This window comes from Budorcas taxicolor, chromosome 11 (genome assembly GCF_023091745.1).
Source record: "Budorcas taxicolor isolate Tak-1 chromosome 11, Takin1.1, whole genome shotgun sequence".
In the NCBI taxonomy this organism is placed as follows: Eukaryota; Metazoa; Chordata; class Mammalia; order Artiodactyla; family Bovidae; genus Budorcas; species Budorcas taxicolor.
Window position 1 is genome coordinate 109,642,812 of NC_068920.1, and position 18,741 is coordinate 109,661,552.

Consider the following 18,741-nt stretch of genomic DNA (forward strand, 5'->3'; position numbering starts at 1 on the left):
GCAGCGTGTGAGATCTGGTTCCCTAACCAGGGATCAAACCGGACCCACAGCACTGGGAACGTGAAATAACAATCTCTACTAGCTACTCTGGTCTTCCCTGATGGCTCAGGTGGTAAAGAATCTGCCTGCAATGCAGGAGACCAGGTTCAACTGCTCAGTTGAGAAGATCCCCTAAAGAAGGGAATGGTGGCCTACTCCAGTATTCTTGCCTGGAGAATTCCATGGACAGAGGAGCCTGGTGGGCTACAGTCCATGAGATCACAGTCAGACATGACTGAGCGACTAACACTTTTGTGAAAACGAAAAATAATCTTCAAGAGCATGATTACTATCTATATTGCATAGGGTCTCAATGGCACCACAAAAGAAGCTTGAATGTCTGATGATCATGGTCGTTGATTCTATAAGATATCACAACACAGACAATATACCTGTGCAGCACGGAGTTTCTGTCTTTTTGGCTCGACTTCTTTGACAACTCGGGAATACAAATCCATGGCTCTTACCCACATGCACATGGATTTACATGCTTTGGATACTTTCTCAACTTTTTCAGGCACAAAATCAGGATTATTAATATACTTTTGAAGTTTTGCCAGGATTTGAGGCTTAATATTTTCCTTATCATATTCTAAAAGCCTTCTTAGGAAGTTAGAGTCACCAAGAAGTTGCTTTGCTGTCGGCCAGTCAGGTCTAAAAGACACAAATGGTAAGTTAATAGCATTGCAATAAAGGAATGTGACAAAAGAAATGTATTCCTTTGAGAACGTTAAGATATTATTCTACAGATACATGTCAATTATGCATGATTTCATGGAATTGGACTGCAAGGAGATCAAACCAGTCAACCCTAAAGGAAATCAATCTTCAATATTCATTGGAAAGACTGATGCTGAAGCTCCAATACTTTAGCCACCTGATGCAAAGAGCTAGTTCATTGGAAAAGACCCTGATGGTGGGAAAGATTGAGAGCAAGAGGAGAAGGGGATGACAGGATGAGATGGTTGGATGGCATCACCAACTCAGCGGACTTGAATTTGAGCGAACTCTGGGAGATAGTGAAGGACACAGAAGCCTGGCATGCTTCAGTCCATGGGGTTGCAAAGAGTTGGACACTACTTAATGACGGAACAACAACAACGTCAACTGTCTATGTCATTAGTTATGTAACGAGTTTAACTTGCTCTGAGTCTTCCTATTATAAAGGAAATACAACACAATTTACTGAAAGCATTTTGCTAGGCTTTAAGAGCACCATGAGTTACTACTTTTGTTTTCTAGGCATATATTTACGTTATTTACTTTCATAGTGTGTATAGCCTGCTTTTTCTTTTTAATATTTACAATGATGTTTCCTAAAATGTTCTTATTTACTGGTTGAAAGTGTTAGGTGCTCAGTTGTGCATGACTCTTTGCGATCCCATGGACTGTAGCCCACCAGGCTGCTCCGTCCATGGAATTTTCCAGGCAAGTATACTGGAGTAGGTTGCCATTTCCTCCTCCAAGGGATCTTCCTGGCCCAGGGATCAAACGCAGGTTTCCTGAATTTCAGGCTATCTGAGCCACCAGGGAAGCCCCATTTACTGGTTGAACTACAGTTATAAAAACTCACTTTGTTTGTATCTAACTGACTTGCATAATTTGTAGAATGATATTTATGTTAATTTCCACCTAAAATGGGTTTTGTTTTACTGCTACTATTACTATTGTTATTTCTAAGCAAGAGAGAAAATCGAAGATAATCTAAAGAAGCTATAAAAATAGGTGTTTAGTGATGTGTGTGTCACTTATAATTAAAAAAAAAAATACTATTGGAACTCCCCTGGTGGTCCAGTGGTTGGAAATCTGCCTGCCAATGAAGGGGACATGATCTGGGCAAATTCCATGATGTGCCATGGGCCAGCTAAGATCGAGCACCACAACTACTGAAGGCTGCCTGCTCTAGAGCCTGTGTTGTGCATCAAGAGAAGCTACCACAATGAGAAGCTGGCATACTATAACCGAGCTGGACAGCAGCCCCTGCTCACCACAGCTAGAGAAAGCCTGCATAGCAATGAAGACCAAAAATAAAAATTAATAAATTAATTAAAAAATACTATTAAAGTACCAATCAATTTGTTGGATGACTAATCGAATCAATGAGAGGGTAGAGAAAAGAATGAAACATGTAAATGAGAATGAAGGAAAAAAGCAAAGAAATTCCACCAGGCATTTTGTATTGGGTGATTGTGAGGCACTCACTTGGCATTCAAGAGAATGGAGATGGCCTCCATCACGGTCATGACCATATCTGGAGGCTTTGTGAAAACTCTGATTTCAGATATATCCGCTTTATCTAAGGAATCCAACGCTTTGTTAGCAGCATCGAGGGCAGGGAGCGCTTCTTCAAGATCTCGTTGAGCATCGTCAGCTATGGCTTGGGTCTCTTCGGCTTTCACTTTTGCTATTGCTTCATCTTCTTGCACAATGCTACGGACCTAATCATTGAAACATGACTGCTCAAGTGATCTCAGTATGTGAATTTCAATGTTTAAAAACAAAGTGAATGATGGATAACCAATAAGGACCTATTGTATAGCACATGGAACTCTGTTCAATGTTCTGTGGCAGCGTGAATGGGAGGTGGGTTTGGGGGAGAATGGATATATGTATATGTATGGCTGAAACTATTACAACATTGTTTCTTAATTGGCTATACCCCAAAACGAAATAAAAAGTTTAAAAAGTAAAAAAAAAAAACAAGGCAAATAATAGTGAGTTATATTTACCCCTTTGAATCAGACCAATGATGAAAGAAGATTAGGTATACTGCATTTTATACTCTTCTTTGTCCATCTCATGCCATGATGATAAAATAATGGAGACAGAGTCATAAGAATGAATAACTAATTCATTCTTGGGAGAAGATTGGATGCTTTATATTTGTAGCTTGTACTTTTCTTACAACTTTCTCTGTCCCATTTCCTCATTCTCAGGGAGAGAGCCAGGATTAAAAGCATGGCTAAACTGATCTACCAGTTCATTGTTTTAGCAACATATTTAAATTAAATTTAATAACATATCTAAAAAGTCCAGTTCTTTATCATTGTATGTAAGGGGTCAGCTGGTGGTCAAAGTGTCCTCACCCACTGTCAGGTGATGCTGCATACCTGATCTGCATTTTCTTGATCCACTGCCAATTTGTCCATCAGGGCTTCAACATCTTGTGATTTTGTTAAAAGGACAGGTTCTAAGGCTGAAAGATCTAATTTCATTTTATCTACTAGTACATTTGTTTCTAATAGCTTGGTGAGACCATTCTTCACCCGCTCACGTGCCTAAAAGACAAAGAAAATAACTATTATGTTGAGTATTACAAACTATGAGTTTATTGGTATCTCTATCTGATTTATGTGCTAGAATTTTGCATTCACAGAATTAGTCAATCAGTTTGTAATACTTAACACTGAACGTACAGGAACACATGGCCCTGTAGTTCACCACAGTGGGTTTGCATCCCTGTCCCCTGGCCACGGGAGGAGGGCATCACTGAGGGATCACACTGTATTATTTTTAGCCTCTGTGGTAGCTTGGTAGCATGGTGAATGAATTAAGGACAAGTTTAGATAGAAATTCCTGGAGTTCACATCTCTGGGAGCTTGTTTCCTTAGGATGGACCAGCAGGGCTGAGGCCCAATGGAGACAGTGTCCCAGATACTTATCTCTGGTTGCTGATGTGACCACAGGGGTAGGAAACCCTTGACTAGGATCAAAGGGCAGTATTTGGTAAAGAAGCCACCTGGAAATAACTTTTTTGAGGATGAGACAGAAAAGGTGGCTCAAATAGGCTGGTTTCAAAAATATCTGTCACATTATTTTACTAGGCATACATTTACCAGGTAATATCCATTGAAAAACATTTAAAATATCTAAATGATAAATGATTTCATTTTTGTTATTTAAAATGTTGAAAATTTTAGGTCATGTTAATGATGATTACAATGATGACAATGTAGTAAACAGTAACTATTCTGAGCACTTATTTGTATCAGATCATATTCTAATACTTCACAAACAGTACCTTATTTAAATTCTACAACAATCCAAGAGGTAGATACAGATTTTTAAAAATCTTATTTTGTACTAAGATTGGAGTAGTTACAAAACCTGCTCCAAGTTGTTCAGGAAGAAAGACTCAGAATAGAGGTGCTACCTGGTCTGCCTGACACGAGTCCTTGCTCTGAATGGGAACCACTGATAGGTAAGACAACCAAACTCCCATCTCCATTACTAAACCAGAAGTTTTCCTTCTTACTAAACACTGCAGAGGTGGCTAGATATGGGCTCAATTTAATTCTGTTACAATGTCCATATCACATCCCTGAGTCAAGGAATCTTACGTTAATGATAGAAGACAAAATATTAAGGAAGGGCAAGGCCTCTAAATGACCAACACAATATACTTTTTGGTCATATTGTAGGTTGTCAAGGGCATGTTAGGATGGAGAGATGTCCAACAGGCAAGATGGCACATAGATCTTACACATTCTGGTAAAGGTTTTGAGACCTAGCCAAAAAAAATTTTTTTTTAATTAATAATATTAAACTTACAGAAACTAACTGCTTCCTCTTTTCAGTCAGCATAGACAGGTAGAGATTGATGAGTTCCAAGTAGGAAGTGGGTGTTGTGTAGTACCGTCTTCGGAGCTCCACGTAATAGCGTTCCGCCATATTGGAGACACTCAGGTGGACATTCACACACATGAGGGAAAGCTTTTCTCTCAGTTCTTCATTTGCGGCATCAACATTTGAGAAAAACGTCTTTGATACAGAAAGAAGTGCTTCTCTGGGCCACTGTAAATAAAGATATGATTTGGAAAGTCAGTTGCTCATTTCCATAATGCATGGTTTAACTATTAAGAAAAATGCATTTCTCTGCAACTCTCCCTCACCTTGGCTCCCCTTCACTGTTACTCCTACTTGTGTCCATGATGTTTCATGAACTGAATGGCTGTGTTCAATAGATGAGCGTCTGGGTCTGCATTTGCTGACCCCAGCACAGTGTCTGCTATATAGAAGTTTTCAAAAACTACTGTTGGTTGAATGGATAAGTTAGTCAGTTCAGTCGCTCAGTTGTGTCCGACTCTTTGTGACCCCCATGGACTGCAGCATGCCAGGCATCCTAGTCTATCACCAACTCCCAGAGCTTACTCAAACTCATGTCCATTGAGTCGGTAATGCCATCCAATAATCTCATCATCTGTCATCCCCTTCTTCTACCACCTTTAATCTTTCCCAGCATCAGGGTCTTTTCAAATGAGTCAGTTCTTCAAATCAGGTGGCCAAAGTATTGGAGCTTCAGCTTCAGCATCAGTCCTTCCAATGAATATTCAGGACTGATTTCCTTTAGGATGGACTGGTTGGATCTCCTTGCAGTCCAAGGGATTCTCAAGAATCTTCTCCAATACCACAGTTCAAAAGTATCAATTCTTCAGCACTCAGCTTTCTATATAATCCAACTCCCACATCCATATGTGATTACTGGAAAAATCAAAGCTTTGACTAGACAGACCTTTGTTGGCAAAGTAATATCTCTGCCTTTTAATATGCTGTCTAAGTTTGTTGAATGAATGTCTAGGCTGAATGAATAAACATGGCTGTTTTAAATTTCATAACTAAAATCACATGCAGGGATCTCATGTCCTTACTCTGCCTATTATACAATTTGAATTTGGTGTAATCACTGTCCTGTTCACCTCAACTCATTTGCTCCTCTCCTAACACTTTGAGCTCAGCTGGACGTCAGTCAAGTGCAACTCTCTGTTACCCTCATGTCTACAATCATGCAGCTAGCACAGCTAGAGAAAAACTCACAGCTGTGCTAACTGGTCTCATTGTCAGTTCACGACAACTAGCTCAAGCGAGTTCTTAGCGCATCCCAGAAAAACTTCTGTGTTGTCTCACCCATCACTTCTAATTCCCCCGAGTATTTCACACCCTATGTTACTTCCTAAGACTACTAACGCTTCCTCTCTCTTCTTCACCATTCATGACTTTGATCCCCACATAATTAAAAAAATAGAAGCAATGCAAATAGAATTTCAGTGAGCTTTCACCCTGTCTTCCCCTCTACCTGCATTTTATGCTTTGGGGTGAGCTATGCGTGCTCCCTGCCCAGGTCAGCCCCTTCACTGGGAACTCCGTCCCATCTCTTTTTGCCTATTCAGTCCTGTTGGTCCAGCAATGCCTAACTCTGTCTGCTGCACCATCAATATAATTCTGTTTTCTGAATCATTTCCATCAGCACACGTGTGTTGCTTGTGTTCCCCACTTAAACATACTTCTCTTTTGACCTCACATACCCCTCTGGCTATTACCCATCTCTTGGTACTCTTTTGGAGCAAAACTCCTTGAAAGGTTTGTCTCTGATTCTTCTTCCTTCTCCTCTCTTGAACCTTCTCCCCCATCAGTTCAGTTCAGTCACTCAGTCATGTCTGACTCTTTGTGACCCCATGAACCGCAGCATGCCAGGCCTCCCTGTCCATCGCCAACCCCCGGATTCCACCCAAACCCATGTCCATCAAGTTGATGATGCCATCCAACCATCTCATCCTCTGTCATCCTCTTCTCCTCCTACCCTCAACCTTTCCCAGTATCAGGGTCTTTTCCAATGAGTGAGCTCTTTATATCAGGTGGCCAAAGTATTGGAGCTTCAGCTTCAACATCAGTCCTTCCAATGAACACCCAGGACTGATCTCCTTTAGGATGGACTGGTTGGATCTCGTTGCAGTCCAAGGGACTCTCAAGAGTCTTCTTCAACAGCACACTTCAAAAGCATCAATTCTTCGGCACTCAGCTTTCTTTATAGTCCAATTCTCACATCCATACATGACCACTGGAAAAACCATAGCCTTGACTAGACAGACCTTTGTTGGCAAAGTAATGTCTCTGCTTTTAATATGCTGTCTAGGTTGGTCATAACTTTCCTTCCAAGGAGTAAGTGTCTTTTAATTTCATGGCTGCAATCACCATCTGCAGTGATTTTGGAGCCCCCCCAAACTAAAGTCTGCCACTGTTTCCCCATCTATCTGCCATGAAGTGATGGGACCAGATGCCATGATCTTAGTTTTCTGAATATTGAGCTTTAAGCCAACTTTTTCACTCTCCTCTTTCACTTTCATCAAGAGGCTCTTTAGTTCCTCTTCACTTTCTGCCATAAGGGTGGTGTCATCTGCATATCTGAGGTTATGATATTTCTCCCAGCAATCTTGAATCCAGCTTGTGCTTCATCCAGCCCAGCATTTCTCATGATGTACTCTGCATACAAGTTAAATAAGCAGGGTGACCATATACAGCCTTGACGTACTCCTTTTCCTATTTGGAACCAGTCTGTTGTTCCATGTCACACAGGTTTCTCAAGAGGCAGGTCAGGTGATCTGGTATTTCCATCTCTTTCAGAATTTTCCACAGTTTATTATGATCCACACAGTCAAAGGCTTTGGCATAGTCAATAAAGTAGAAATAGATGTTTCTCTGGAACTCTCTTGCTTTTTCAATGATCCAGCGGATGTTGGCAATTTGATCTCTGGTTCCTCTGCCTTTTCTAAAACCAGCCTGAACATCTGGAAGTTCACGATTCACGTATTGTTGAAGCCTGGCTTGGAGAATTTTGAGCATTACTTTACTAGCGTGTGAGATGAGTGCAATTGTGCGATAGTTTGAGCATTCTTTGGCATTGCCTTTCTTGGGGATTGGAATGAAAACTGACATTTTCCAGTCCTGTGGTCACTGCTGAGTTTTCCATATTTGCTGGCATATTGAGTGCAGCACTTTCACAGCATCATCCCCCCATCACTCCATTGAAATAACTCTTGTCAAGATCATTGATAACCTCTACATGGACAAATTTAATAGTTTCCTCTTCTTTATAAATTCTATCTGCATTTGTTCAATGATTGTCATTGTCAACTCTTGCATGTGAGTAAATTCCCAGTGGGTTTTGAAGCTAAAGTACCCTTGAGTTCTTAGTGGACAGTGTGTTACCTTTTTAAAATAAAGCAACTTCAGACACATACCTGAAAAAGACAAAAACTCTAATTCGAAAAGATACGTAGCCCCCAGTGTTCACAGCAGCACTATTTACAATAGCCAAGAGATGGAAGTGACCTAATTGTCCAGATACAGATAAATGGATAAAGAAGATGTGATATACACATACACACACACACATGTACATATATACAATGGAATACTAATCGGCTGCAAAATAGAATGAAATACTGCCATTTAAAAGCAACATGGATAGACCTAGAGATTATCATACTAAGTGAAATTGGACAGAGAAAGACAAATATCATATGATATCACGTATATGTGGAATCTAAAAAAACGATACAAATGAACTTACGAAACAGAAAGACTCACAGACATAGTAAACAAACTTGTGGTCACTAAAGGGGAAAGGTGGGGGCAGGGATAAATTGAGAATTTGGGATTAACACATACATACAATTATATATAGGTGGCTCAGACGGTGGGCTGCCGTCTATGGGTCGCAGCGTCAGACACGACTGAAGCGACTTAGCAGCAGCAGCAGCAGCAGCAGCAGATGGTAGAGAATCTTCCCTCAAAGCAGGAGACTGGGGTTCAGTCCCTGGGTTGGGAAGATCTCCCGGAGAAGGGGATGGCTACCCACTCCAGTGTTCTTGCCTGGAGAACGGTGGCTTACAGTCCATGGGGTTATAGAGTTGGACACCATTGAGTGGCTAACACTTTCACTTATATAAAACAGATAAACAACAAGAACCTTCTGTATAGCACAGGGAATTGTATTCAATATTTTATAATAACCTAAATGGAAAATAGTCCGATATATATATATATATGTGTACATATGTTTATGTACACACATATATAACTGAATATATATGTAACTGAATTACTTTGCTATACACCTGAAACACTGTAAATCAATTACACTTTAATTAAAAAAAGTCAAGCAAATCCAACTTCTCAAAGAGATATGTTGTGATGTCACTGACCTGGACAAACCAGTCAATGGTGCAGCAGTTCACAAGGGATGGAAACATCCGGCATCGGGACCGGAAGGCCTCCCCAACGGGGCTCATGCAGAGCACAATGTGCAGCTTCTGACGGACTCTGCTGATGAAATACTGAAACACCTGACAAAAAGAAAGATACTTTCAATTTAGAATAAGGCTGAACCCATGATGAAAATAAGTGTTGGCTAATGCATCTGACTCTACCAATAGCAAATTTAAAGTTTGTGGAGTGGATGCGTGAATTGTTTTAACATCCCATTCCAAGTCCCTTCTTCTCATGCAGACTCAAAAGATTAAATGATATTTTTCAGACTCTGTTGCAACTTGGGTTTAGGATGTGATATGAGTACTCCTCATCAGTGGATTTAAGAGATCCCTTGAATAAAGTGGAGAGGTGTGTTCATACAAAGCTTTGCTTTGAGGTAGAAGACCACTGGGAGAGAGAGACACGGTGCAGGGCAAATATTTTTGCAGGTGCAGAGCCCAGCAGAAATGGCATGGACCTGTTGTCACTATCATTGGATGTGGCTCCTTATTTCAGCTCCTCCCAACATGGTGGGGGACACACGGCTTGGGAGCTGAAGCAGTAGCATTCTGGGTTAGAGGCTTCCTGGCTCAGCAGAATGACTGTGGCAGACACAGCAGTGTCCTTGACTGTTGACTTCTACAGTGTCATTTCATAATCATTTCAAGGAATTCAGCATGGCATCCCTTTGTTTAGCCCTCCCAATGTTAAAGCCACTTCTGCTTATAATAGTTGTCTGTGCCCGTAAGTCCTGACCTAGCAGTGGAGGGAATTCTCATGAAAGGACACAGAAGAGATAATATGAGAAAGAGTGGCCAAAAAGGATAAGATGCAGAAAGAAGAGAAAGACCTGGGATAGACAAACAGTGGCTTAGAGAATCTAGCACAGTGTTGGAGAAATGAGAGTGGACCGCAGCTGTGTTTTGTGCATGTGTGTGTGTGTGAGAGAGAAAGAGAATGCATTTCATAATTCTGCTGACAGGCTATTGTTGTTGTTTAGTTGTAAAGTCATGTGCAACTCTTTTTGCAACCCTATGGACTGTAGCCTGCCAAGCTTCTCTGCCCATGGGGTTTCCCAGTCAAGAATACTTCAGTGGGTTGCCATTTCCTTCTCTAGGGGATCTTCCTGATGGACCCAGGGATTGAACCTGAGTCTCCTTCACTGTCAGGAGGATTCTTTACCACTGAGCCACCTGGGAAGCCCTCTTGCTGACAGGACATGGAATCAAAAGCACTGAACTCCTCAGGCAGGGCACTGGGGGTGTGTGAAATAAACTTGTATTTAAGAAGGATAAGAGAAGCTTTCCAGTTTGGACAGGACGATGACCCTCTGTGGAGAAGGCAATGGCAACCCACTCCAGTACTCTTGCCTGGCAAATCTCATGGATGGAGGAGCCTGGTAGGCTGCAGTCCATGGGGTCACTAGGAGTCGGACACAACTGAGCGACTTCACTTTCACTTTTCACTTTCATGCATTGGAGAAGGAAATGGCAACCCACTCCAGTGTTCCTGCCTGGAGAATCCCAGAGACAGGGGAGCCTGGTGGGCTGCTGTCTCTGGGGTCGCACAGAGTCAGACACGACTGAAGCAACTTAGCAGCAGCAGCAGCAGCAGCAGCATGACCCTCTGTAGGTAGTAGGGATTCTGTTTTGTGCTTTCCTTAACCATCTCCGGAAGTCCCATGAACCAATGCTTTAAATGTAGGAAATAAAGTACATAGGATTAAAAACAAATTACATTGAAAAAATTCTACCCATGGGGTGCTTAAAAGGGTTTGTGGGTGACTGGAAAAAGGCTGAGACAGCTTTTTCTTTTCCAAAATCTTATTACCATTTTGACATGTCCTACCTCATCTCTATTTCCCTCAGAAATTCCTACTTCTTTTGCTCTTGGTCTGGTGGCTGCTAAAACCTGCTCCAGTTCATCCTTTTCAAATAAATTAGGCACTTCACCTGAGTTCAGAATGTTATTTATATCTTCTAGAAACTCTTCCACTACAATCTGTAGAAGAAAGCAGAGTGGTCATTATAAGTTAGTCAACCATTTTACATTTACTTCCTATACATTATAAAGCAAACATATGATCTAAAATTCACATTGAGTTAATTTTATCTTTAAAAGAAGATAGCCTTGGGGGATCAAACCAGTCAATACTAAAGGAAATCAACCCTGAGTATTCACCGGAAAGACTGATGCTGAAGCTCCAATACTTTGGCTATCTGATGCCAAGAGCTAATTCATTGGAAAAGACCATGATGCTGGGAAAGATTGAGGGCAGGAGGAGAAGGGGGCGACAGAGAATGAAATGGTTGGATGGCATCACTGACTCTATGGACGTGAATCTGAGTAAATTCCAGGAGAGAGTGAAGGACAGGGAAGCTTGGCGTGCTGCTGTTCATGGGGTTGCAAAAGTCAGACACAACTTGGCGACTGAACAACTACAACAATCTTGGGAAGTAGCCAAGATGTTAAAGCAGGATAACCCTGAGCTCACCTCCTCCCACGGGCACACCGAAATTACAACTATTTACAGAGCAATGATGAATGAGAATGACCTACTTAATGCATAGAAATAAAAACAGAATTAGGCCAAATGAGGCAACAGAAGAGCATGTTGCAAATAAAAGAAAAGTGAAAGTGTTAGAGCTCAGTCCTGTCTGACTGTTTGTGACCCCATGGGCTGTAGCCCACCAGGCTCCTTTAGCCGTGGGATTCTCCAGGCAGAAATACTGGAGTGGATTGCCATTTCCAGGAATGAGATAAAATCCCCGAAGAAGAGTAAATGATGTCCCCTTCCAGATTTTACTGGTCCACTTTGGCAGAGATTGTTCTTTGCCAGTCAGCTCAGTTTGGGTTTCTGGACATGTCAACTGGTAACATCTTTGAGCAGGTGGGACTTGCTATCAGTGTCTATTTTGGGGTGAGGACAATGCCTGAGCTCTGAGGTCATGGGTGATGCTACTGGCTGAGAACAGTTGGACAGGACTTCTGACTTGGTTTTGAATGAGCAAGGCTATAGGATGAACTTTGTGATTCCCTGGGTTCTCTGATCAAGTTTCCTAGACTATCAGAACTGGGTACTATACTTAGCAGTAGGTGGCACTAGGAATTAGCTTTCCTGTCCTGGCAGAGTGGAATAACCGGCTTCATGTGCAACAAGGATGTCTGTGGTCTTGACTCTAGCCATCCTGCCTGGCTGAGTGGGTCACTGGCTTTGCTGTGTGGATGATCTGCTCTTCCTGCCAGACTCTCCTAAGCACTGCTGGGCTACACAGCTTTCCAGGTGTTCTGGTCAGGTTCTTTGACTGGGAAGGGCCAAGAGGTACACTCAGCAGAGAGCAGAGTGTGACTCAGTTCCCCTGCCTGGGTGAGTGGGGGGCCTGACCAGGCTCCAGGGCTGGCAAGGCAGTTCATTTGAGGACTTTGAATCAGGCAGATCTGCATCTGCTGAGCTCCTTGGTCAGACTGACTCTGCATATGAGTAAAGCTGCTGGCTTGGACCATTACTTGGGTGCTGAGGGTAAAAACTTGGTCTGTCATGATCGGAGTGCTGGTTATTATATCCTCAAGCCTTCTATGACACAACTGGATTCCTAGGGGTCAAGCGCTGCAGAGTTTCTCACCATCTCTGTGATTCAAGACTGGAGTGAAACCCCAATGTGGCCCAGAATACCGGGGAGCAGGATGTCCATCTTGGCCTCTTTCTTCCCACTGGAGGAACTGGTAGGCTCGGGGGAGACCTCTTAATGCGATGCTGCGATGGCCTGGGGGTAGGGCAGTGTGGTCAGTGTGTAACTGCTCCTCTTATCCTTCTAACATGTCTGTCTCAGTCTCTGTGGCATGGGGGTATGCTTCGGCCTCCCCCCCATGTCCTAGGACTTTCTCCATGTCTTATCCATGAATGACTGTCAGTTGTTCTTGTGAGGGGGAGCAAAGTGGGGACTGAGCTACATGGCCATCTTGGTGATGTCACTTGCTGTCACTTTGTTCTTGCATTATTTTCCTGATGTCATGAAATTGTTTATCTGTGTTCTCTTGCGACTCTCAGAGAATCTTTAGAATGATTATTTTGAGTTCTTTGTGGGCCAGCTTGTGGATCTCCATTTCTTGGGGCCAGTTATAGGAGGTTTACCATGGAGTTACCTTCCCTTGATTCTTCATGATCCCTGTAGACGTAAGTAGTGTCAGTGTATTCGAAGAGGCAGTCAGATCTTCCAGATTTCATGGGATGACTTTGGTAAGGGAAGACTTCTACCTGTAGCTTGGGGCACACTGGGGTGTTAGACTCCAGGTCTAGGGAGGCAGGGCATCAGATGTGGGGGCATGTGGTATGTGAAGGTTATGTCTCTTCCACTCAGGCTACTGGGGTCCACAGGATCAACTACCATGCGCACTCTGCGAACACTGCAGAAGGTTCGCAGGGGTTGCAAGGGTCACTGCCGTCCTTAGCGGTGCCTCCATGTGCAGGGCCCAGGGCAGGGGGCTGCTGGTGGCCACATATTCAATTCTTGTTTGTAAAAGATATTTACAAACTCAGATATAAGCTCACTGCATGTAACATATGTTAAAAATATTTTTCCTATTTTGTGATCATACTTAGTCATGTTTACAGTGCTTTGGAAACTAAAATGAAGTTAAAATACTTATATGTCAGATTTATCACTCATTCTTTGGATGATTTCTGTTTAAAAAATTAATTAAAATTTATATATATGCATTAAAAATTTTTGTTGGAGTATAGTTGATTCACAATGTTGTGTTAGTTTCAGGTGTAAAACAAAGTGAATCAGTTATACATATACCTATATCTACTCTTTTTTAAGATTCTTTTCCCATATAGGCCATTATAGAATATTTAGTAGAGTTCCCTGTATTGTACAGTATGTCCATATTAGTTATTTATTTTCCCCAACATTAAAATACCCAAGTGTAATCAATGTCGAAAATGAAGTGAAGTGAAGTGAAAGTCGCTCAGTCGTGTCTGACTCTTTGTAACCCCATGGGCTACACAGTCCATGGAATTCTCTAGGCCAGAATACTGGAGTAGGTAGCCCTTCCCTTCTCCAGGGGATCTTCCCAACCCAGGGATCAGACTCAGGTTTCCCACATTGCAGGCGGATTCTTTAGCAGTTGAGCCACTTTATTAGAGACTAAATTCAAAATCAGTTAAATTGGTTGTGGTAGACATGAATGTAATCCTACTTTAAAGTTAATTTAACTAAAATATAGCCATTATTTTTTCCTTTTCTTGAGTAAAGCATAGCTCCCTAATTGATTTCCCTTAGGGAATTACTTTTTTATATTTACTTCCACAGAAATAGTTTATCACCTTCTGCTGTCTACGTCCTTCCTCTCCAAGTTAAGTCCCTTCTTAATGCTCTGAACCTCTGCTTACATTTTCTTATGTAGAATTTGAAGATGGAAGTAATAGTTGTTAAAAGAAGTAGTATTTTATAAGGTCCAAGAACTCTGTTATAAGACGGGAAGATTGCCTGAACTACATCATTCATACAAGCTATTTGAAGGACAGGTGAGACTATAACACGTGTCCTTTTCCTGTTCTTGTTTTTGTGTGACAGTCGCTCAGTACTGTCCAGCTCTTTGTGACCCCATGGACTATACAGTCCATGGAATTCTCTGGGCCAGAATACTGGAGTGGGTAGCCTTTCCCTTTCCTGTTCTTGCTCTTTGGTTATTTAAATATGTACCTGGGTGTCTGTGAAGAGGAAAACCATATTCCTGTCTTCTACACCAGCCAGTTTGTACAGCTTCCTCAGGTCCTCCTGAAAACTGTCATAATTATATCCCCGGCTCAGCTCAATCTGCAAACATCTATAACCACATATATGAGCTGCGAGCCTTGTAAGAGACTGCTTTCCTGTGCCTCCCACTCCAACCAGCAGGGCGTTGCCTCTCTCCTGACGAATCATGCGAGCGATCCTGTGGGAGACAAAGCAGAAAAAGGTTTAGTTATGGGGTACAAATGTGGCTTCTGCTCTGAATGCCCGCCCACAGTGGAAGGCTAGTGGCTGCTGGAGGGTTATTCCCCAGCCAAAGGCCACAGGAAAGAATAGGGTATGTCTGAGGTTCATGGTTGGGCGAAAAGCACTGGGGGTTTCCTTATAGCCATCTCTCGTCCATTTCACAGGCTGCTGACTTTGGTCATGAAAACTGAGAAAAACAAATATACCGTATTAAATACATACATATGGAATAAAAAAATGGTACAGATGAACCCATTTGCAGGGCAGGAATAGAAATGTAGACGGAGAGAATAGACATGTAGACAAAGGCAGAGAAGGGGAAGGTGGGATGAATTAGGAGATTAGGACTGGCATATATATACTACCACGTGTGAAGCAGTTAACCTAGTGGGAAGCTGCTGTATAGCACAGGGACCTCAGCTTGGTGCTCTGTGATGACCTAGAGGGGTGGGTTGGAGTGAGGTTCAAGGGGGAGAGGATATGTGAATACACATAGCTGATTCCCTTCATTGTACAGCAGAAATGAACAGAACATTGTAAAGCAATTATATTTAAAAAAAAAATCTCTTCTCCCTTTAAAGTGTGAATAGTCTTATCAGGAATGCTGACTGATTTAGGCCACGACTTATGTTAATCATTATATTGGCAAGCAGGTCTTTATTTCTAAGGATGAGCAAGCAGAAAAATCACTGAACATAAGAAAAGAGACTGCAGCTCAAGAAAAGATCAACAGGAACAATCTGAAGTGGATTTACTATATACAATTTCTGATTCATGTTAACAACAAAGATTTTTTTAAAAATGCCATCGTGATACTAGAGTGAGCACTCAGAAGTGGGGGGAAAAAATCCAAGTTTAGGAAAAACTGAAGATGGAAAATCTGACTACCAAAGTGAAAACATCAGTGGAAGATGGGTCTTAAAAATAGGATATGGTGAAAAACTGAATGGGTGGAGCAGAAGACAAACTCAAGGCATTTACCCAGAACTCAAATAAAAAAGATAATGATATTAAAAATGACGAGAGAAAATGGAATGTAAGGACGACAAATCTAGGAGATACAAATGGAATCACAGAGACCACACTATAGGAATTGTAGAAGAAATGAAGGGATAGAGTTGAAATAAAAGAAAAAACTTCCCCATTGACCTGAGGAAGTTACTGAGGGTCAGGAAAGAAAGTCAAAGAAGAGAAGCAAAACACAATGTTTTCTAAGAGAGATATAAATATAAAATAAACTCTGTGTGTGTGTATAGGTGAATGGATGTTTTATACATATATGAAATAGAAATCTATATATCTATATTAGGCATAATTCTGTGAGCATCTAACATGTAGATATAATAGACTACTCCCAAGGGGGTTTCCCTGGTGGCTCAGACTGTAAAGAATCTGTCTGCAATGCAAGATCTGGGTTTGGTCCCTGGGTTGGGAAGATCCCCTAGAGAAGGGAATGGCTACCCACTCCAGTATTCTTGCTTGGAGAATCCCATGGACATAGGAGCCTGGTGGGCTACAGTCCACAGGGTAGTAAAGAGTTCACCATGACTGAGTGAGTAACACTTTCGACTTAGCATGCAAACATGAGTCAATATATGAAATAGAAATCTACACTTTAGACATAACTAAAAATGTGTGAGGATCTAAAAAATAGGTATACTAGATTACAGTCAAATAATTATAGGCTGGCTTCAAGAATCTCTTTTACAAGATGCCATTCCACAGTGGTTAAGAGGGACAACTATCACGTTATTTCTCAGAGAATAAACCACCTGCAAACCTATCCTAGAAGGTTCCTTGAGGTATATAGAGAAACATGAATAAAATTCAAACACTCAAGAAAGGGGAAAGGATGTCAGTATAAAAGTGAGCAGTTTGTATGAGAGTCAAGTTCACTGCTGTTAAGATAAAAATGTAGGGACTTCCCTGGTGGTCCAGTGGTTGAGAATCTGCCTTGCAATGCAGGGGACATAGGTTTGATCCCTGGTGGGGGAACTAAGATCCCACAGGCTGAGGAGCAACTAACTGAAAACAACGAGAGAGCCCACAAGCCATAACCAGATAAATGAAATAAATAAATATTTTAAAAGGTCAGTAAACTCTCCTTAAAAAGAAGTTGCAAATGTAAAAACTTTTTTGAAAAATTATCATTGAAAATCTCAGATTGGACTATAGTTTGCTAGGCTCCTCTGTCCGTGGGATTCTCTAGGCAAGAATACTGGAGTGGTTTGCCATTCCTTTCTCCAGGGGATCTTCCCAACCTAGGGATTGGACCCAGGTCTCCTTCATTGCAGGCAGATTCTTTACCATCTGAGCCACCAGGGAAGCCCCAACTGGGTCACGAGAAAATAGAAAATCATGAAATGTTGTTGTGTGTTTAGTCTTGTCTGACTCTTTGTGATCCTTTGGACTGTAGCCCACCTGGCTCCTCTGTCCATGGGATTCTCCAGGCAAGAATACTGGAGTGAGTTGCTATTTCCTCCTCTAGGCGATCTTCCTGACCCAGGGATCGAGCCTGAGTCTCCTGCATTGCTGGTAGATTCTTTACCGCTGAGCCATTGGGGAAAGCCCAGGAAATCATGAGAGAAATGTAAAAGGTTTAATTTCTCCCTCTCAATCTGTTTTTTTAAGGAAAGTATCTTTCTATCCTCTATGTTCTTTATCTAGTTCTAATTCATAATGCTGATAACTAAAAAAAAAAAGGTTCAAATATTTGAGTAGGATAATGGCTTTATGACTTTTTTAATTCAGAAAGTAAAATATGATCATTGTAACTGATAGGAAAAAAACACTGCTAACCCTTTACTGCATATACACTCCATCATGATGGTCTGGATGCTGTCCTGTTCTCTATGGGAGTAGTGTGTAGCTCATAGGTGTTGTTGTTCAGTTGCTAAGTCATGTCCGACGTTTTGCGACCCCATGAACTGCAGCATGCCAGGCTTCCCTGTCCTTCACCATCTCCCGGAGTTTGCTCAAATTCACGTCCTTTGAGTCGATAATGCCATCCAGCCATCTCCTTCTCTGTCACCCCGTTTTCCTCCAGCCCTCAGTTGTTCCCAGCATTAGGGTCTTTTCAAATGAGTTGGCTTTTCACATCAGGTGGCCAAAGTATTGGAGCTTCAGCATCAGTCCTCCCAATGAATATTCAGGGTTGATTTCCTTTAGGATTGACTGGTTTGATCTTGCTGTCCAAGGGACTCTCAAGAGTCTTCTCCAGGATCACAGTTTGAAAGCACCAGTTCTTTGGCACTCAGCATTCTTCATGGTCCAGCTCTCACATCTGTACATGACTACTGGAAGAATCATAGCTTTGACTATAAGGACCTTGGTCGGCAAAGTGATGTTTCTGCTTTTTAACATGCTGTCTAGGTTGGCCATAGCTTTTCTTCCAAGGAGCAAGCCTCTTTTAATTTCATGGCTTATAGTAAGCACTTCATAAACAAATTTATGTCTGTTGACTTGTATGTGTGTGTTCACAAAAATGGACTTAAACTCTATACCACATTTTGTTTTGTGAATTTTTTTGATAAGTAACACTTTATGGACATTCTCATGCTAATAATGGCAGAGTTGAGTAGGTGTGACAGGGACTATAGCAGAGCCTAAAATATTTACCATCTGGTTATTTACAAAAAAAAAAAAAAAAAAAGGTGTGGCTCCTTTCCTTAGGAACTGCCAGCTAAAAACT

The 18,741-nt window shown here is 41.7% G+C and overlaps 1 protein-coding gene across 1 annotated transcript in view; it reads right to left on the reverse strand.

Moving 5' to 3' along the window:
- The window catches only part of DNAH6 (dynein axonemal heavy chain 6), a 284,682-nt gene that overhangs the window by 100,179 nt on the left and 165,762 nt on the right, over positions 1-18,741 (reverse strand). Inside the window, exons 45-51 of the mRNA XM_052648894.1 lie at positions 14,775-15,006; positions 10,915-11,067; positions 9,021-9,161; positions 4,591-4,833; positions 3,150-3,317; positions 2,242-2,477; positions 432-693 (exon numbers count right to left, since the gene is read on the reverse strand). Coding sequence (XP_052504854.1) covers positions 432-693; positions 2,242-2,477; positions 3,150-3,317; positions 4,591-4,833; positions 9,021-9,161; positions 10,915-11,067; positions 14,775-15,006 — 1,435 coding nt within the window. The remainder of the gene's footprint in view (positions 1-431; positions 694-2,241; positions 2,478-3,149; positions 3,318-4,590; positions 4,834-9,020; positions 9,162-10,914; positions 11,068-14,774; positions 15,007-18,741) is intronic.